General features: G+C 47.7%; 1 protein-coding gene across 1 annotated transcript in view; it reads left to right on the top strand.

The window, feature by feature from the left end:
* gfral (GDNF family receptor alpha like) overlaps positions 1-21,880 on the top strand; it is a 118,314-nt gene that overhangs the window by 63,687 nt on the left and 32,747 nt on the right. Inside the window, exons 3-5 of the mRNA XM_078542840.1 lie at positions 3,980-4,132; positions 4,758-5,168; positions 5,286-5,357. Coding sequence (XP_078398966.1) covers positions 3,980-4,132; positions 4,758-5,168; positions 5,286-5,357 — 636 coding nt within the window. The remainder of the gene's footprint in view (positions 1-3,979; positions 4,133-4,757; positions 5,169-5,285; positions 5,358-21,880) is intronic.

A 21,880-nucleotide genomic window follows, 5' to 3' on the forward strand; every position in this document is an offset into this window, starting at 1 on the left:
AATGCCTTGATTGAACCCGCCTCCACCACACTTCCAGGCAGTGCATTCCAAACCCAAACCACTCGCTGTGTGAAAAAGTTTTTTCTCACATCGCATTTGCTTCTTTTGCAAATCACTTTAAATCTGTGCCCTCTCGTCCTAGGTCCTTTTACAAGCGGGAACAGCTTCTCCCTATCTACTCTGTCTAACCCCCCTCATGATTTTGAACATCTCTATCAAATCTCCTCTTAGTCTTGTTCTCTCCAAGGAGAACAGTCCCAACCTCTCCAATCTATCTTCGTAACTGAAGTTTCTCATCCCTGGAACCATTCTTGTAAATCTCTCCTGCACTCTCTCCAATATGTTCACATCCTTCCAAAATGTGGTGCCCAGAACTGCACATAATATTCCAGCTCAGGTCCACCGAGTGTCTTATATAACCTCCTTGCTCTCTGCCCCTATTAATAAAGCCCAGGATACTATATGCTTTATTAACTGCTCTCTCCACCAGTTCTGCCACCCTCAATGATCTATGCACATATACACCCAGGACTTTCTGCTCCTTCCCCTTCTTCAAAATTTTACCCCCTAATTTATATTGTCTATCCATGTTCTTCCTACCAAAATGCATCACCTCACACTTCTCCACATTGAACTTCATCTGCCGCCTATCTGCCCACTCCACTAACTTGTCTATGTCCTTTGGAAGTTTTACATTATCCTCCTTGCAGTTTACAACACACCCAAGCTTCATATCATCCACAAACTTTGAAATTGTCCCCTGCACACTAAGAGCTGAACATTGTGCAATCATCAACGAACATCCCCACTTCTGACCTTATGATGGAGGGAAGGTCATTGATGAAGCAGCCGAAGATGGTTGGATCTAGGAAACTGCTCTGAGAAACTAAGGGTAGGAACATAACAAGATCTAAACTCCAGTATTTAAAGGAACACTCCAAACAAGTAAAGTGAAGCAGTTAGTGTTGTTAGGGACAGGGAAATAATCATTAGAGGGAATCGTGATGGGTAAAGCCATGCCCACTTAACCAACACCTCCCCAATGTGCTGCTGGGAGCTTTGTGGTCCCAGAGGGAGATACTGTTTCCTAGCAACAGGAGGAAGAAACTGCTGGTGACACAAAGAAGGTGTGATTGGAGATTATTGAAGAGATCAGCAGCAGAAGTGTGAAACCACACCCCTGGATTCTATAGGAGACCCTTTCACTCTGCCTTTTCAAGTGTACTGCAGCACATCACTCCTCACGCCAACTTACCTTGCAGGTGTAACCATCCCTCTCTGCACTTTCTCGTATTCCCATCTGTCCATCCACCACTGACATTCTCCGTCGCCCTTATAATATCATGCCTACACCGATAGTCACCCTCAATAAATATTCTCCATCCATCTGTTCAACACATGCCATTACTCACACTTATAGGTCTCTGATCTATCCCTCCTCACAGCACCATAGAGCACAGGAAGGAGCAGAGAACCTGGGTGTGGTCTCCACAGATCTCGCAATGAATAACTACAGAAGAGGTGGTGCTGGTGATGATTGGAGTCTTGGCATGCCTGCCCATTGGAAGTGGGGAGATGGGGCCTCCTTGTTGCCTGGTGACAGACAACAACCTGACACACAACACTTGCTCATGTTGACTTGATGTCAACAGCTAGTGAAATATGATCATAATGATCACTTTAAATATTCCTACCAAGACAGCACACAGTCATGTCCTTAATCTCCCACAGGGTTTTCATGCATGCAGCAAGAAATGGTCACAGTTGGCCAGGTCAATGACGATTCCTTAGAGGAGGTCACTCCCCCTGAAGGAGCATCGCCATAGGACTCATGCAGACCATGCGCCAGCTCAGATACTCTCACATTGGTGGAACTAATTAGACAGAGAACTGGGTTTCTACCTAGTGATTCACACTTCACAAGAGAGAGAGAGCAGATGGAGGAGTCAGGGAGAGCAGTGGAGAGTCTGAGTCAGAGGACACAGGACAGTTCAGCCTCTGCTCAGCTGTTGCAGATGCTGTGCCTTGGTGGCTGTTGATGATGAGGATAGTTACTGAGCAGCAGCAGACAACGTGTGATGTATAGACAGGAGTTTCTATCTCACTGTGCACTCTTGCAATGAGATTGGGAGAGTCTGCCTCTAGCACAAGTGGGATATTGTTGCAGGCTGTTGCAATAATGTCTTCTTCAGCCGATATATTGATCATTAAAAGCTGCTATCAAACAAGTACCTGCAGACCTTCAACAATGGCTTGCACTTTATGAATATCAGCACAGTGCTAGCAGCCTGGGTCATGACGGATGATGGCAGCAGCGGGCATAGGGGAGACTCCAATCAAAAGTGCTTCCACTTCACAGCCATTGCCCCCCACCCCCACACCCACCCCCACCCCCCCAACTCAGTCCTCGACATGCTACCTCATAACCCAATGGCGGAGTCTGCTCCTGCTGAGGGGCAGGTAAACCAGTCTTTGATGGGGCCCTCATGGGCTCCAAACCCAGAGGATGCCAACCAAGAGCATCTCAACAGTCAGAGCGGGGATGTGACAGCATTTCTCTAACTCTGCTGAAGCCATAGGGGTTGCATCATGTAGAAACAATAGGAAAATAAAGATTATGAATTTTTAGTTGCACAAGGATATGCACATAGGTTTGTTAGACAATGTTATATAGTTAAGTTTCTGTTGCATATTTGAAGCATGTAAATCTTATTGTTTTGGAGCACTTTCCCGTTCTTGGTTGCTGACTGGCAATTATTTGATGATGAGTGGGAAGCCATGAGTTGACGGGGACCAATGGGGGATGAGAAAGGGGTGCTTTGTGTTAATGGCATTGTGAGTCTGGGAGCATGTGACTCATGCATGTGATTGTTAGATGAGTGCACTGCTGGAACTTAAATGAACCTCACAATAATCAAGACGTCCCAGACAGCAGCCTGCTGGTGCGTTGCCCACATCACCTTACATCCCCTTGCCTTCCACCTCTGCCTTCTCCTTAGAGTTTCTGTACTCTGTGCGATGGGCCATAAACTGATGCCTAAAATCATAAAGAAAGGAAACTGCAATTGCTTGTACCTTTTAATGGCTGTCACAGAGTGGCATTGATAAATGCCTCAGACAGAACAATTTCTGCTTTCATTTTCAGCAAATGATCATCGTTCAGGTAGACACCCTGAAGAGGAAGTTTAAAAAAAAGCTAAAAATAAAGAGACAGGCTAATAATAAATAATGAACGAAATAAAGAAAATGAATTGTTGGCCATTAAAAGTTTTAAAAGTCTGCAGTGAAATGCTGCATTTTCTATCTGCTCAACACAGACCTGACACAGCATCACACATGAACTAGTTAAACTGCACACTGAGTGAGGCCACAGGGCAAGTGCACTCCCAATTGGAGCAACCAGATTCAAAGCATTATTGGGAAGGACCTTGAGTGCCTTTCCAACTGGGAAACACCGTGAAAGGTAGGAGACTCAATGAGGAATAAAATAACCAGAGTTGGAGAAAGGAAGTGTTTAATCCATTAGTTGAAAACAACACCACAGCACTCAATAGTCCCTGACTGTGAAGAGGCACACAATCAAATCAAGCAAACGCAATTATTACAAACCTCACACCAGCACTGGACTCAGCTGAAGTTCTGCTACGGTAGGTGAAAGACATTAGATATTGCTAAAAGTGGGTTGCTGGTGAAGAGGACTAGATTTGCAGTCTCTCTGAGTTTGTTAGAATGAGATTTGCCTGGAAGTTAGTGGCAAGTCATAGAACCTTTTCCACGAAGAGATTTCATATGGAAAGACTCTTCTGAAGGCAACTTCACAGAAATGGTAAAAATTAAAAACACGGACCAGCTTGATTTGTTTCCAATCGCTGTAATTTGAACCATGGCTTCTTGGATAATTCAGACTGTACTAAATCATCTGCATTCTGGCAAATCTAACAAATACATTCAAATATAATATTCTTTTAATTCGTTGCAGGTGAAGCTTGCACAGTAAAGGATCTCAGCAGTTGTAACCTAACCATCCAGTACTTAACTGACAGTTACCCAGCATTTAAGGAGTGCAACTGTCTTGAAGACAAATCATGCAACTTTCTCAGACCACTTGGGACACACTGCACCAGCCAAGGAGGTAATGCAATACCCAGAACTGTATAATGAGGTGGCATCAAAGAACAGCAAGCTGTTTGTAAATTCAATCAATGGAAATATAAGGTGAAATTTTTATCCAGGGTTATCACCTGCTTAAAAATTACAGAGGGACTTAGTACAAACATGTTAAATGTTTATATAGGAACAGCACCAATCGAAAAATATACCCCACAATTTAAAACTGTGCAAGTTTGGAGTAAATAGGGAATTCAGTGAGCACTATTTCACAGAAAGAGTAATGAATAAACATATGGAACAAATTATTAGATAAGGTCATTCTACTGAGTTGGGGAGGCAAGTCCATATGCTTTAGAGAAAGTATTTGGTGAGAAGGCAGAAAAGCAGGGTCGAGATTAACTCAAAGCAGACTGTCTTATCGGGCCAAATGTCCTTTTCTGTTCCTCAAATTTCCTGAATTCCTAAAAAAATGTGACAAAGAGTTTGGCTGCTAGAGTGAAAGGTCAAATCAAAGTAAAATGTTTCAGCCAATATTGTTATGGGCTTAAACAGGTGTATCTAAGTTACTGTTGACATGTGTCAATGTATTTTAGATAACTTGCTAAAGGGTGTTTGACATTTGAGCATCTGCTTTCCTTTTTGTGCAGAGCTCTCCAGAACAGTTCCTGTTAATCCAGAAATACAGCCTGACTGGAGTCAACATTCAAGACTGATGAGTATATATAACCATGTAAAGAAGGACAATGATTGTTCAGTAGTTAGGGATCGCTGTCTAAAATCCACAAATTGCAGTTCAGTGTATGCAAAGTTTAAGAAGATGTGCAAGAATAAGAAAGGTAATTGCAACATCCCATCTGTAGGACAACAATGTTTAACTGCATGGCAAGCAGTGCAACACACCAAGCTCGCCAACTGTACCTGCTCAAGACAGGGAAGGCTAAAATGCCAGAGAATATGGACCAGCCTTTTCGAGAATGCTTGCATACAAATTGCATTTACAACTCTAAATACGAGCAGTGACGAAGGAAGGAAGGAGCATAATCCTGCTGGGGGCAGCAGTACGTTGACATCAGTCCCAAATACTTTGAACATAGATTCTTTTATATTTTGAACCTGCTATCGATTTCTGAGCCAGCTTTATGTGCATAATGTTTACACTATTGTTTCTATTACAGGTGCAGATGACTTCATGGAGAGCAGAAAATCAACAACAGAATCCACTGTTCTTGCCAGATATGACAACGAAAGTAAGAGATGAAAGAGCCTTGCTCGTCGGTACCGTTTGTTGGGAAATTGGCAGTAAAACATGCAATTTTACACATCCTCATTATGCATACAGGAAAATCCCACTAGTTGCTCCCAATTTTCCTTTACTTGGGTGTGACAAGCCAGAATTGTCATTAGTTGCTGTCTAACATAGCCATTTTTTTCCGGACAGATGTTAAGCAGCTTAACTTAAGGGACCAGTTAGACCACAGATACTCAGTGCACAGCTGGCAGCCCAGACTTATATAATTGGCTCCCTTGTCACTCTTTGACCTTCATGCAGTGTTTTGCTCACCAGCTTCCAATTGTCAGTGGAAAATTCTAATGTTAGGAGAGAGCTGATGGACTGAGTGCACTCTGCTAACATTAAAAGCATGGAAGATTAGGGTTAAAATGTTCCCAGATGGACCATTGGACTGCCTGGGAACCTTTTAAACTTGACTTCAAACTAGATTGCAGTCATTGAGCATTTGGCATTAAACCCAATTGGTATGAGACTACCCCTTGGAGAGTCAAGAGCTCACCTTTTAACTTTAATGCGGTCAGAATGTCAACCTGCCTTCCAAGTTATACTTCAGCCTTTGTGTCGAAGTGCTTCCAAAACTATGGCTGAAAACCAGTAAATGACATTCAAATGGGCCAGTATTGTGTATTCGCTGCTAGTGATTTCCAGTACCAGTATATTCCATTTACTCTTGAGAACAAAGGTTACATTTAACACCCATTAATATCTAACCTGATAGATTCTGCAAAGTAAATTGAACAAAGTTGTAGATTGTCATTCTAGCCTTACACCTAACATTATATGGCCGAGCTTAATTTTCTTTCGGGGACCTCAGCGCTTAAGAACCATTGCAAAGCCTTTAATCACCTTCACCTTTGATCGTCCTTATAAACCTCTATTCTACTTAATCAGATATTCATCCACATTCCTTTGAAAAGTGACAGTCTGAACATTGTGAACAGTAATATCTGGCGATCCCCTTCACAAACCCATCACTCTGGCAAAAAAATCATGAGGCGGAATTTTCCGCTCCTGTTAGTGGTGGGAATCATGGCGGCCGGGGGCACAATGTTCGGAGTAGTGGGTAAAGTCAGTTTTCCGCCGCCAAGAAATGAGTTTGGAATCTTTTCCTCCCGACTTTATGGTGGGTTAAAGGCGGCTCGACTTTCCCGCTGATCCATATCGGGAAACATATTTGTGTTCATTTGCATCTCATGAATGCTTATTAAAAGCCCAACTCGCTCGAATCATATTCCCCCTCCAGATTTAGTGCCCCACCAGCAGAAAATTAGAATGATCTGTTTCATGACTGTACATGACTGGTGTGCACTTCATCAGCGACCTCCAGGTATGTGGTCACTGCCTTCACCTACCTTTAAGAGGGTCGCATTTCTGGTGCGTCTATCACAGGCAGCTCCAAGGCTGGGCAGAGGAGGCAGGCTTATGGGGGAATATGGGGCGGCGGGGGTGTCCAGGGGATGTGGGGGGTTTTGTCCGGGGAAGGTGGGGGAGAGAGGTGTCCAGGGAAGGTTAAGAGTGTGCTAGATGGTGAGGTCCTGGGGAGCAAATTCAGGGTATTGGTGGTAGAAGGGAACAGTGACAGTCAGAGGGGGTAGTGGGATGCAGTAGGGTGGGAGGTTCAGGGTGTGTGTCTGGCAGGTAAGGGAACCCTTGGGTGGGTCATGGAAGGAGGCAAGAAAGGTGGCGCAGATAATGGGAGGGGGCAGGGTCAGGGTGGGCATGGGGATGGTAATGGGTGTGGGCTCTGAGCGGGGGGAAGGCATGTGGAGGTGGATCGTGATAGGGTCTGGGGTAATGGGGAGAGATTCAGGGGTGACAGAAGGGAGAGTTAAGGTGACTTTGGGTGGGTCAGTGGTAATGGATGGAAGTTGGTGCGTGACAGGGGGAGGGTAGAAGGGGGAGGAGCGAGTCTGGAAAGTAAGGCTCACCATCATTCCAGTTACAGCAATGGAACATGTCCGATGTAAAACTGTGATCCCTCAAAGTGGGAAGAGGGTCTTTCAGGTGGGTGGAGTTTAAGGTCAGCACAATTGGTTGACTAAATAATCGTGAGGAAACTGTATGAGAACAATGCTCAGTTGTAATCCTCACTCTATGGTGAAGCCCACATGGCAGCAGATTTGTTTCCGAATCATGGGTCTCATAACATTGAGATCCCAGCAAGGTGTGAAACTGCCATTCTGTGCCATTTGCCATTGGCTTCAGTCAGAGACAGGGATGAAGAGAGGCGGATGCCTCCAAAGGGCACAGCTGGTGAGGGCAGCCAACTTATGACTTGAAAGCTCCATCCTCCCAGGTGAATGGTCATGGCTGACAAGGGATCATGCGGTTGGTCTGTCTATGCCGCCAAGACAATGGTCTCTCTACAGAGTTTCCAGGGTGGTGGAGACAAGCAGAAAAGTGTCCAAGTGAGGCTTCTTGCACATGGCTCTCATCACCCTGGTCAAAGAGCATCCTCTCCATCTGCATTCATATATGAACAGGAGGAACATCTATCTCTGCTCCCCTACGATATCCTTTACCTGGAAGGGTTGGGGTGGGAATGCCATGTTTAGAAGGAGGCCAGGTGAAGGGCTCAGCACTTGTCTGCTGGCTTGGAGATGGAGGGAAACCTGTAAAGGACATGCACACTAAATTTAACATGTCAATTTGTTCACACATCCACAGAGGTATCAATGATGCAGGCCACAGGCAAGCCTGTCTTGGTAATGGCTCTCATCCAAATGAGGAGAAGGAGGGCCCATTGCGGGTTGGCACAGGGCCAGAAGGAGCAGCAAGAGGCAGAGGGGCCTCTAAGGTTAACAGGCTGGTGCCCATGGACCACTGAAACAGTGAGCACTGGAGCGACCAGGAGTGTATCGCCGACAGTGCTCTTACCTAGAGATGAGCGAAAGAAAATGCCGGAGGCGCCCTCCTATATCTCGGGATGTGGTTTCTCACATCTACCAGCTTCTCCAGTACGGACTGTGGCCGCAAGGGCTCAGGAGGAGTAATATGAAGCTCTTGGCCTGTACTGAGTAAATGTGTGTACGGGTATTATTTAAAATGGCGCCAGTACCTTCGATCTTGTGTGTTAACAGTGGGGCGGGCGTCTGCCCCACCGAGAAATTTGCCGTATTCCTCATGCATGCATAATTAATTAGCTGAAAAGTGGGAATCATGCTGAATTTCCCGCACACCACTGCACTTAGGGCAGGATTTTCCATGACCACTGGCGTTGGGCATGTTCGGTGGTGAGTGGACAATATGGCGAGAAGGCCAAAAATCGGTTTCGCACTGTTTTGAAACCTGTTTGTAATCATCCGCTCCGCTCGTCGATGGTGGGCCGTGTTTCCAGTCGTCAGACGTCGGGAACCTCATTATAATATATCTGCATATCATTGTAAGGCCAGCCCACCGGAATCATCCCCCCCCCTGCTGGATCACCCACCCATGTTGGCGCGAAAACACGCCGGTGGAGAATACATCTTGACAAGATGACGTGTAGAAGCCGAGACTTATCGCCAGGGCCTTGCTCACATTGTGGACATCCGGGGAGCAGAAGATGCTGGAGCCCGAAAGCAGTGGCATTCTGGAGGTATGTCCATGGCATGCTGGCTGGATTCTCATGTACATGACTCCACCATGAAGCAGCTCACGGAAGTTGGAAAGTCACCACAGGGGTCTGCTCACAACGGATGACGGTCAAAGGGTGGAGAGGAACTTCCAGCTGTGTTTGGGAGAGGAAGATGTACCGGGGGGGTGGGGTGCGAGAGGAAGGTCTAGGATCAAATGAGAGAGGAAGAGGTGTTAGGGGGAGCGAGGTTGGGAGGGGGAGAATGAAGGTGTTGGGATGAGGTTGGGTGGGGCGAGTGACTATGGGGCCAGGAGGGGTTAATGGGGGAAAAGATGACAATTGGAGAGGTAGGTGTAAGGAGGGTGGAAGGTGTAAGGGAAGAAGTTCAAAGAGGGGAAGGAGTCCAGGGGGAGGAATGAGTCCGGGGGGAGCAGGGAGTGTGGAGAGGGGAAGGAGTCCAGGGAGAGGAGAAGGACTCCAGGGAGAGGAAGGAATCCAGGGTGGAGGAAGGAAGGTGTCTGGAGAAGGGAGGGAGTAAGGGTGGAGGAAGAAGCAAAGGTGGAGGAAGGAGTCGGGAAGGGGGAAGGTTTAAGGGTGGCAGAAGAAGTAAGGGTGGAGGAAGGAGTCAGGAAGGGGAAAGGGCTAATGGTGGGGGGCGGGTGGGGGAAAGCCTAGGTGGTGGGAAGGAGTTCCAAGGGAGAAAGGAATCCAGATGGTGGAATGTCCAGGTGAACGTGCAAGGGAGGGCCCTAATGAGTCCATGACTGCCTCTGGGGGAGCAAACTGAGCATGGGCATGGTACAAGTGAATGATGAGAATGACTGAGGGCAAAGTGAGGTGGTATCGTTAGAAGGGACGGCAAGGGTAGTTAGTGGGGACTCGGAGGCAGACACGGACCCTGGGGGTGGGAAGGAGTTCAGGGAGGTGATGGTGGATGGGGGTGGGATTTTCGGGTAGAAGGGGACCGTGCAGGTTCACCTGGATGTCCATGAAAGAAAAGGGTTCCGGCTGGTAGGTTACGGAGGGGAGGTGGAAGGTGATGCCGGGGGTTGATCACTGATGGGGGAAAGGAAATGGGGGACTGGGGGAGGGGAAAGGATGGGTGAGCATAAGAAAATTGTTACATGCACCATGCTTGCCAAATCAAAAGTGAAATGAGAGTCCTGGTGGGTGAGATCAAGCGCTGCATGGGAGTGTGATCAGTGGGTGGGCGGAGATGCACATCAGCTCAGATGGACAACTGAAAGCAAACCCCAGCAGGCAGCATTCAAAATGCTCAGGACATTGAGATGAGTGTGTTGCGGGAAGGATCCTCATGCGTGGGAGAGTGCTTGTGCAAGGCTCCGAAAGGCCCTGCACAACACACACTTCTCCCTCCAGAATCACTCGTGGGCCGGCTGCATGCAGCTGAACTGCCAGTGTTGGGGGTGGGTGGTGGCGTGGAATGCAGTAGGCGGATTAGCGAAGCCTGTAAATGAAGCTGAAAGACACCATTGCACATTATTCCGTGAAAGTGAATAGATTTCTAGATTATTAAGTGACAAAATGTGTTCATCCATGCAACCAATTGTGATCAGAATTTCTTAACTTTTGAGTGCCTGAGACTTCTAGGTGCTGCCCTGGCATCTGCAGCTGGGGTGGAGGCAGCCATGGCAGCCTGTGCAATGGTTGACCCGGTTGCCTCTGTTGCCTTCAGCTTGGTCCTCTGGGGAGACGAGATCGTGGGGGCCCTGGCTTGCTTTGTCTGTCCTCCTGTGGACCAGCTGCTCCTGCTGCGGTGACAGAGGACGAGGTTGAGGGGGTCACAGGCAAAGGGGACTCAGAGGGAGAGGACAGCCTCTGAGATTCCTGAGTGGATGACCCAAGGGTGTCCGGCTGTGGCTCCTCCTCCCTGTGGGTGCCCGAGGGCCCCGGCCTGAATCCTTGAGGAGAAGAAGCACCTGGTGGGATATTGAGGTGCCCTGTTTCCCTCTCGCATCATCACTGCAGGAACTCACCTTTGGCTCCCGCGATGGAGTGCAGGTCTACGCATATCTCCATGTTCTGCTGGACAGGGTCTCCATGGCATCTGCCATCCTTCCCATGAGACCTCCATATGCGCACATGTGGGCACCACTTTATCAAAGAGCAGGCATATGCACTCCTCTGACTCACGTGCCACTCTGTTCAGGGCTTCCAACATCTCTGCATGATGTTCCCCGCCTTCTGCTGACTCTGCACAATGAGTTGGAAGGCCGAATCCAACAGCTTGTCATCTGACTCGGGCCTCACACATGCCTCTTCCCCAGCAGTCCTCCGAGTGCTGGGAAGCCCGGCTAAACCTGCCGCCACCTGCGGTGGACACGTGTCCGTGTGGTGACCACCAGATTGTGAATCCGAGTCTGCTCTAGATCTAGGTCTCACTGAGGTGTGTGTCACTGCGCTGGTGGAGGGTGTGGATAAACACTGTGATGGGTCTTCCAGGCTGCTTATTTCCAGCTCTTCAATGGAGGAGGTGTCCTCTTGGCTGGAGGTGAGGACATGGATGGAGCTGAGGGATTGGCTGGCTAAGGGTGTTGGTCGCTTGGCAGAGCTCCTTGTGAACCACGGTAGAGATAAGTAGTGCATAGCAGTAGAGTCAAAAGCAGGAGGGAGAGCACTCACAGTTGCGTTGAGAGAGGGATGATGTGGTGCAGGATCCTCATGAGGGTTTTCACTGCTGACCTCACCGTCACCGCAGGTACGGTCCACATCCTCACCAGTCAGCGCGATACTGCACTCCTCAAAGTGAGTGAGGGGCCTAATGTGGGTCACTCCACCCCAGGACTGGGACCTCGCCCTGATGTTGTGAGACAGGTTCTCCTGCATGGAAACAAATGTAGAAAGTGTGGGCAGGACACATGGCACTGTGTGGAATGTTTGTGTGGTGACCAGAGCCATGGACGCGGTGAGGATGTGAGCTCCAGAGGGTATGAGCATGATGAAGTTGTGAAGGTGTGTGTGAGAGTTAGTGGTGATGCCCCTTGAGGTGTGAGATCCCTGTGGATGTGTGATGGGTTTGTGAGTGTGAGAGTTAAGAGTGATGAGAAGAGCGAGTTACCCTGGTGGAATGGATGAGACCATTCATCCTGTAGCGGCACCGGGTGGCTGTCTTTTTTTGCAGGGCATTGGTGCTGACCACCGCTGCCACCGCCTCCCATGCTGGATTAGTGAGGTTGCTACCCATCCTACAGCCAGAGCGGGGGTAGAGGACATCACAGCGAGCCTCCACGGCATCCATAAGGCACTCAAGAGATGCATCGCTAAACCGGGGGCTGCAGTCTCCTTGGGCTGAATTTTTCCATTGGCGAGCAGGGGGCGGGGCCCACTCACCAACGTGAAAATGATGGGGGATAATATCGGGGGGAACCCCCGACATCATCCCGCCCCATTTAAATCTTCAGGAAGACGGGGGCACAGCGAGATCAGCTATCCGCCCGCCGACCTGTCAATGGCCAATTGAGGCCATTGACAGGATAATTAAAACAATTAAAGGACCTGCCCGTCCAACCTTAAGGCTGGCGGGCAGGGCAGGAGCCCCAGCGGGCTTCTGAAAACACATGAAACCTCATCCACTGGCGGGATGAGGTTTCATGTTGGTTTTAAAAAAGTTTATTAAAGTTTTTGTGCAATTTATTAACATGTCCCATCTCGTGTCACATGAGGGGAACATGTTAATGATATTTTTTTCTTTCTATTTTTAAACTTTGAAAACCTTTCAGCGATCTCCCTGAGGCAGCAGTTAGCCTCAGGGAGATGTGTGCTCTTTCGTGCGCATGCACAAAAAAACGCACTCTCGCTTTTGGGGAATCCCCCTCCCCCCCCCCACCCCAGCCCACACAGGGAGCACCTAGCACTTCCCAACAGATGCCATGCAGGGTGGGCCTTAATTGGCCCACCCACTTAAAATGGCAGCGGGGCCCGCTTCTCCGGCGGGGATCAGCTCCCCGCCCACCGGAGATTGGGTTGGGCCCGCCCGACAGGCAGAAAATTCAGCCCTTTGCCTTTCGGGGCTATGTCTTCTGTGCAGCAGTTATGGGCCGGAAGCTCTGAGATGTGTGCGCGCGGCTGCACTTTAAATATGGCGTCCGGCATGATGAAGTGGCGAGTTGACGGTGTGGCGGGTGCATGAGAGCCGGCCCGCCATGGAAACAGCGTGTTTCTCCGGAATGCATGATTAATGTGGCATGAGTGGGACAATACAAAGTGAAAAGTCACCATTGTGGCCGGTGGGCATAAACGTTCTTGTTCCTGCCAGCCACTGCATTTAGTGCAAATCTGGGATGATTTTAGTCCCCAGGATGGAAAATTCCAGTTCTTCACTGTGCAATGACTCTGATTTTGAAAAGACTAATCATGGCTTAGATCAAAAAATTGAATACCAGACTGATAAAAGGTGGTTCAGTCAATCCACTTCATTCCATGGTTTCATTACACTAACGACTTTTGTTAACACAATACCAATTCTCTCACCATGGATGCGGTCTTTTGCTCATATTTCTATATTTTATTTAAACAACCTGAAAATCTCAGAACAAACCTTCAGAGTTTCATTATACTGTGTATTGATGCAGTGATACAGTAGCTCAATTTAGTAGTTCCTTGACGTTTTTATTCAGCATAAGAAGTTCCAAAAATTACCCTTTTTAAATAATAATAGCTACTTAAGTCATCAAAAGATGGAAACTGTGTAATAAGCAACACTCAGAACATTAATACAAAAAAATGATCTATAATGAATAATCCATAGGAAATGCATGTAAATTGCTGAAACATGCATTTAATATTAGAAATGAGGTTATTTTCCACCATGTGGTGTAATTATTAAAAATCCTCTCATAACCCCAGAGATAGCGTACAAATAAACTCCTCACACACATAATATTGGAGATAAACACGACACGTATGAAATGCAGAGGCACAAATAGCCCATCAGACAAGTGCTCCCTGTTTGAAAAATAGAGCAAACGTTTCAGTGTTGCTACCTCTGAATTTTCAAAAAGTTAATAATTTTTTATTTTACATCTTGGCATTTTATGTGAAATTTCTAGTACGGAAGTTTGAAAGATACATCTGATCCTCATTACAAAGCATCCATCGAGTACACTTACGCTGCAGTTACTGGTCTAAACTGCAGATCTCTGGCCAGGCAGAACCATGTTTATGTTGCCTGGCTGCTACTTGGCTGTGGCTTGAACTATTTTGCCCGGGCAAAAGCTGTAGGCTGCTAAGATAAAGGACTGTGCAGGGTCCTCTCTCAAAGCAGTTACATTTTTAAATGCTTAATGAAGTGGGGAGGAATCCAGCAGATCCCATTAGCATTTTGCAAACCAGATTTTACACTGCACTGAGTTTATACTCCAAGTGGTTTCAAATCAAAATGGTGTGACACAGCGTCCCTCCAGGGAGTTGCACTGGGATCTTCCTTGGAGTCAGATTTGACCCTGACCCCACATTTACATGGCCAGTTGTACATCGGTACAAAGCCAAAACTGTTTTACACTGATGCTATAAACTGGCACCATATAGGCACTTGAATAAAATCATCTGCAGCGGTTCAAGAAGGCAGCTCACCATTACCTTCTCGAGGGCAAGCAGGGATGGGCAATAATTGCTGGCCCAGCCAGCAGAGCCCACATCCCTTGAATGAATTTTTTTTTTTAAATGAGAAAATTTGTATGGCTATGGGGAAAGAGCAGAAGAGTGAGACTAAGTGGATAGCTTTGGAGAGCTGACATATGCATGATGGGCCAAATGGCCTTCTTTTGAACTGCTAGACTCTATGATGAAGTTGAATGTTTTGTGGATCCTTTGCTGCTTCATGTTGATGCAGAAGTTATCTTGCACGTATGTTTTTATTTAGGAGCAAAATAAAATTCCTGAGTAAAATTATCTGTGCAGCAATGCAAGAATCAGGGCAGAGTTACAGTGGAAGTTACCTCAGTTCAGCATGTTGTTTTGGTGTGAAGCAACCTGGAGTTGGCCTTGCATCATCTTGGCTTTGAAATTAAAATTTAAATAGAGCACGGGTGGCTAACTGGGGCAGTGCAAGAACTGTCTTTTTCTAACATGAGACATTTGCCTGACCAGTGAGAAGTACTCAGCGTACATTTTTAAGAATGACATACAATGCTCTTGCATAATTTAAGGCAACAAGGCAGTATCGCTCGGTGCTGCCAGTATATTTCAGTGTTGGCACTCACAGTACTATCAATGTCACATGTATATAATCAGCACGGGCAGGATACTTTACCATAATTATTCAATAGAAACATGAGACCGAAAGAAAATGTCAAAATGTTTAGCAATGTACTGCGACTAATCTGGCAAGAAGCAGTGAAAAAGCTGGGGATAATTTTAACCGGTGGGGGGTGGGGGTGCATTCAAGGTTGGTCGGGTGCATGGTAAGTGGGAGGGGGTTGTGGGGCGGGTTGAGGGATGGCGGGGTAGGGTGGAATGCAGTATAAGACGGGGTAGGGTGGAATGCAGTATTAGATGGGGTAGGGTGGAATGCAGTATAAAACGGGGTAGGGTGGAATGCAGTATAAGACGGGGTAGGGTGGAATGCAGTATCAGACGGGGTAGGGTGGAATGCAGTATCAAACGGGATAGGGTGGAACGCAGTATTAGATGGGGTAGGGTGGAATGCAGTATCAGACGGGGTAGGGTGGAATGCAGTATCAGACGGGGTAGGGTGGAATGCAGTATCAGACGGGATAGGATGGAACGCAGTATTAGATGGGGTAGGGTGGAATGCAGTATCAGACGGGGTAGGGTGGAATGCAGTATCAGACGGGGTAGAGTGGAATGCAGTATCAGACGGGATAGGGTGGAACGCAGTATCAGACAGGGTAGGATGGAATGCAGTATAAGACAGGGTAGGGTGGAATGCAGTATAAGACAGGGTAGGGTGGAACGCAGTATCGGACGGGGTAGGGTGGAACGCAGTATTAGATGGGATAGGGTGGAACGCAGTATCAGATGGGGTAGGGTGGAACACAGTATTAGCTGGGGTAGGGTGGAATACAGTATTAGATGGGGTAGGGTGGAATGCAGTATCAGTCGGGGTAGGGTGGAATGCAGTATTAGACGAGGTAGGGTGGAATGCAGTATCAGACGGGGTAGGGTGGAACGCAGTATCAGACGGGATAGGGTGGAACGCAGTATAAGACGGGGTATGGTGGAATGCAGTATCAGACGGGGTAGGGTGGAATGCAGTATCAGACGGGGTAGGGTGGAATGCAGTATCAGACGGGGTAGAGTGGAACGCAGTATTTGACGGGGTAGGGTGGAATGCAATATCAGACGGGATAGGGTGGAACGCAGTATAAGACGGGGTAGGGTGGAATGCAGTATAAGACGGGGTAGGGTGGAACGCAGTATTAGACGGGGTAGTGTGGAATACAGTATCAGACGGGGTAGGGTGGAATGCAGTATCAGACGGGGTAAGGGTGGAATACAGTATCAGACGGGGTAGCGTGGAACGCAGTATTAGATGGGGTCGGGTGGAATGCAGTATAAGACAGGGTAGGGTGGAATGCAGTATAAGACAGGGTAGGGTGGAATGCAGTATCAGACGGGGTAGGGTGGAACGCAGTATTAGATGGGGTAGTGTGGAACTCAGTATCAGACGGGGTAGGGTGGAATGCAGTATCAGACGGGATAGGGTGGAACGCAGTATCAGACGGGATAGGGTGGAACGCAGTATCAGACAGGGTAGGATGGAATGCAGTATAAGACAGGGTAGGGTGGAATGCAGTATTAGATGGGGTAGTGTGGAACTCAGTATCAGACGGGGTAGGGTGGAATGCAGTATCAGACGGGGTAGGGTGGAATGCAGTATCAGACGGGGTAAGGGTGGAATACAGTATCAGACGGGGTAGCGTGGAACGCAGTATTAGATGGGGTCGGGTGGAATGCAGTATAAGACAGGGTAGGGTGGAATGCAGTATAAGACAGGGTAGGGTGGAATGCAGTATCAGACGGGGTAGGGTGGAACGCAGTATTAGATGGGGTAGTGTGGAACTCAGTATCAGATGGGGTAGGGTGGAATGCAGTATCAGACGGGATAGGGTGGAACGCAGTATCAGACGGGGTAGGGTGGAACGCAGTATCAGACAGGGTAGGATGGAATGCAGTATAAGACAGGGTAGGGTGGAATGCAGTATAAGACAGGGTAGGGTGGAACGCAGTATCGGACAGGGTAGGGTGGAACACAGAATTAGATGGGATAGGGTGGAACGCAGTATCAGATGGGGTAGGGTGGAACACAGTATTAGATGGGGTAGGGTGGAATACAGTATTGGATGGGGTAGGGTGGAATGCAGTATCAGTCGGGGTAGGGTGGAATGCAGTATTAGACGGGGTAGGGTGGAATGCAGTATCAGACGGGGTAGGGTGGAACGCAGTATCAGACGGGATAGGGTGGAACGCAGTATAAGACGGGGTATGGTGGAATGCAGTATCAGACGGGGTAGGGTGGAATGCAGTATCAGAATGGGGTAGGGTGGAATGCAGTATCAGACGGGGTAGGGTGGAACGCAGTATTAGACGGGGTAGGGTGGAATGCAGTATCAGACGGGGTAGGGTGGAACGCAGTATTAGACGGGGTAGGGTGGAATGCAGTATCAGACGGGATAGGGTGGAATGCAGTATTAGATGGGGATAGGGTGGAATGCAGTATCAGAGGGGGTAGGGCGGTATGCAGTATCAGACGGGGTAGGGTGGAATGCAGTATCAGACGGGGTAGGGTGGAATGCAGTATTAGATGGGCTCGGGTGGAATGCAGTTTCAGACGGGGTAGGGTGGAATGCAGTATCAGACGAGATAGGGTGGAACGCAGTATTAGATGGGGTAGGGTGGAATGCAGTATCAGACGGGGTAGGGTGTAATGCAGTATCAGACGGGATAGGGTGGAATGCAGTATCAGACGGGGTAGGGTGTATCGCAGTATTAGATGGGGTAGGGTGGAATGCAGTATCAGACGGTGTAGGGTGGAATGAAGTATAAGACGGGGTAGGGTGGAATGCAGTATCAGACGGGGTAGGGTGGAATGCAGTATTAGACGGGGTAGGGTGGAACGCAGTATAAGACGGGGTAGGGTGGAATGCAGTATCTGACGGGGTAGGGTGGAACGCAGTATCAGACGGGATAGGGTGGAACGCAGTATTAGACGGGGTAGTGTGGAATGCAGTATCAGACGGGTTAGGGTGGAACGCAGTATTAGATGGGGTAGGGTGGAATGCAGTATCAGACGGGGTAGGGTGGAACGCAGTATTAGATGGGGTAGTGTGGAACGCAGTATCAGATGGGGTAGGGTGGAATGCAGTATCAGACGGGGTAGGGTGTAATGCAGTATCAGTCGAGGTTCGGTGGAATGCAGTATCAGACGGGGTAGGGTGGAATGCAGTATTAGATGGGGTAGGGTGGAATGCAGTATTAGATGGGGTAGGGTGTAATGCAGTATCAGTTGAGGTTCGGTGGAATGCAGTATCAGACGGGGTAGGGTGGAATGCAGTATTAGATGGGGTAGGGTGGAATGCAGTATTAGATGGGGTAGGGTGGAATGCAGTATCAGTCGGGGTAGGGTGGAACGCAGTATTTGACGGGGTAGGGTGGAATGCAGTATCAGACGGGATAGGGTGGAACGCAGTATAAGACGGGGTAGGGTGGAATTCAGTATAAGACGGGGTAGGGTGGAACGCAGTATTAGACGGGGTAGTGTGGAATGCAGTATCAGACGGGGTAGGGTGGAATGCAGTATCAGACGGGGTAGGGTGGAATACAGTATCAGAAGGGGTAGGATGGAACGCAGTAATAGATGAGGTAGGGTGGAATGCAGTATAAGACAGGGTAGGGTGGAATGCAGTATAAGACAGGGTAGGGTGGAATGCAGTATCAGACGGGGTAGGGTGGAACGCAGTATTAGATGAGGTAGTGTGGAACGCAGTATCAGACGGGGTAGGGTGGAATGCAGTATCAGACGGGGTAGTGTGGAACGCAGTATCAGACGGGGTAGGGTGGAATGCAGTATCAGACGGGGTAGGGTGGAACGCAGTATTAGATGGGGTAGGGTGGAATGCAGTATTGGATGGGGTAGGGTGGAACGCAGTATAAGACGGGGTAGGGTGGAATGCATTATCAGACGGGGTAAGGTGGAATGCAGTATCAGATGGGGTAGGGTGGAATGCAGCATCAGACGGGGTAGGGTGGAATGCAGTATCAGACGGGGTAGGGTGGAATGCAGTATTTGACGGGGTGGGGTGGAATGCAGTATCAGACGGGATAGGGTGGAACGCAGTATTAGACAGGATAGTGTGGAATGCAGTATCAGACGGGGTAGGGTGGAACGCAGTATTAGATGGGGTAGGGTGGAATGCAGTATCAGACAGGGTAGGGTGGAACGCAGTATTAGATGGGGTAGGGTGGAATGCAGTATCAGACGGGGTAGGGTGGAATGAAGTATTAGACGGGATAGGTTGGAATGCAGTATCAGACGGGGTAGGGTGGATCGCAGTATTAGATGGGGTAGGGTGGAATGCAGTATCAGACGGGGTAGGGTGGAATGAAGTATAAGACGGGGTAGGGTGGAAGGCAGTATCAGACGGGGTAGGGTGGAATGCAGTATCAGACGGGGTAGGGTGGAACGCAGTATAAGACGGGGTAGGGTGGAATGCAGTATCAGACGGGGTAGGGTGTATTGCAGTATAAGACGGGGTAGTGTGGAATGAAGTATAAGACGGGATAGGGTGGAATGCAGTATCAGACGGGGTAGGCTGGAAAGCAGTATCAGACGGGGTAGGGTGGAATGCAGTATCAGACGGGGTAGGGTGGAACGCAGTATTAGACGGGGTAGGGTGGAATGCAGTATAGGAAGGGGTTGGGTGGAAAGCAGTATTAGATGGGGTAGGGTGGTTTGCAGTATTAGACAGAGTAGGGTGGAATGCAGTATAGGACGGGGTAGGGTGGAATGCAGTATACGACTGGGTAGGATAGAATGCAGTATCAGACGGGATAGGGTGGAACACAGTATTAGACCGGGTAGGATGGAATGCAGTATAGGACGAGGTAGGGTGGAATGCAGAATGTGCCATTTTCACTCACAGGCTTCATTTGAATAAAGAAGGGCAGTCTCCTGCCAGACACCCACCGAGCTGTCAAAGCCAGTGGGCAAGAGGAAAATTCAAGTTGAGTCACTGGGGATGCCGGGGGCCTAATGGAAGGGACCCTGACAAAAAGCTGGCAGCAGGCAGGGATTTTAGCAGACAGTACCAGCTCTGGCATGGCTGGGGAAGCCTAAGTCTTAATTCCCAAGGTTGGGGGATCATTTCTGCTCCACGTGACCCACAAGGATTCCTCAGAAGATTTACACATTTTAATTTGTCTTCACCGCTATGACTGCTCCAGCACTTCCACATAGTCCGGCTTTTGGACTTCGCCCTGTGTGGGCCACCCAAATCCAGACGTTAAGGTGGCGTTGCTTATGTCACACCTGTTTTACTGTCCCTAATAGGAGATTAGTCTAAAACAACAACAACAACTTTCATTTATAAAGCTCCTTTAACGTAGTACAACATCTCATGCCACTTCACAGGAATTATGATCATACAAACATTGACACCGGGCCACATAAGGAGATACAGTGACAAATAACTAAAAAGCTTGGTCAAAGAGGTAGGTTTTAAGGAGCATCTTAAATGTTTCAATGAGATCTCTCATTCTTCTAAACTACAGAGAATTTAGGCCCAATTTATTCAGCCTCTCATCATAGGACTACCCTCTCATCCCAGAAACTAATCTACTTAATCTTTGCTGTACCGCTTCCAATACAAGTATATCCTTCCTTAAATATGGAGACCAAAATTACACATAGCCCTCCAAGAATGGTCTCACCGAAGCCCAATACACTTGTAGCAAGACTTCCTGTTTCTTCTACTCCAGCCCCCTTGCACTAAAGGCTATTTCCTTCCTAATTGCTTGCTGTACCTGCATGCTAACTTTCTATGTTCCATGTAAGAGACATCTAAGTCTCTCTGAACGTCACCATGTAAAAGTTTCATGCTTTTTAAAAAAAATTCTGCTTTTCTATCCTCATTACCAAAATGAATAACTCACACTTTCCCACATTACACTCCATCTGTCATCTTGCTGTCCACTCACTTAAACAATCTATATTTCTTTGTTGGCTCTTTGTTTCCTCACAGCTCACATTCCCACTTAGCTTTGTATCGTCATCAAACTTAGATTACATTATTCTTGGTCTCTTTGTTTAAGTCATTAATATAGATTGTAAAATAGCTGAAGTGCCAGCAGTGGTCTTTGTGGCACTCCACTAGTTACAGACTGCTAACTGGAAAATGTTAGCTTATCCCTAATGTCTGCTGCCTGCCCGTAAACCAATTTCCATCCATGCTAGAGACTCCATGAGCCCCTATCTTGTTTATTAACCTTTTGTGTTGCACCTTTTCAAATGCTTTTTGGAAATCCAAATGTACTATAAATACTGGTTCCCCTTATCTACCCTACTACCCTTATGTTCTCAAAAATGCTAATAAATTTGTCAAAAACGATTTTGTATCCGTTTTCACAGTGGGAAAACATCAGTGGTACAAGGGAATCTTTACAATCAGTCAAAGAGAGATACTTAATAATTGTCGTATAAGTTAAACAATGCTAATGGGATTTAAGACAGAGAAATCTCCAGGATCTGGTGAGTTCTATCCTATGTTCTTAACAGAAACAGGTGAGGAAATTGAGAATTCATTAGTTATCATTTTCCAAAGTTCTTTAGGTTGGGGAATTGTGCAATTAGATTGGAAAACTGAAAATATCATTCCATTATTTAGGATATAAGGGAGAGAGAAAAGAAAGATCTAATGCACTATTTTTTTTTAACATTAATTTCC

Source organism: Cetorhinus maximus, chromosome 5 (assembly GCF_964194155.1).
Source record: "Cetorhinus maximus chromosome 5, sCetMax3.hap1.1, whole genome shotgun sequence".
NCBI lineage: Eukaryota > Metazoa > Chordata > Chondrichthyes > Lamniformes > Cetorhinidae > Cetorhinus > Cetorhinus maximus.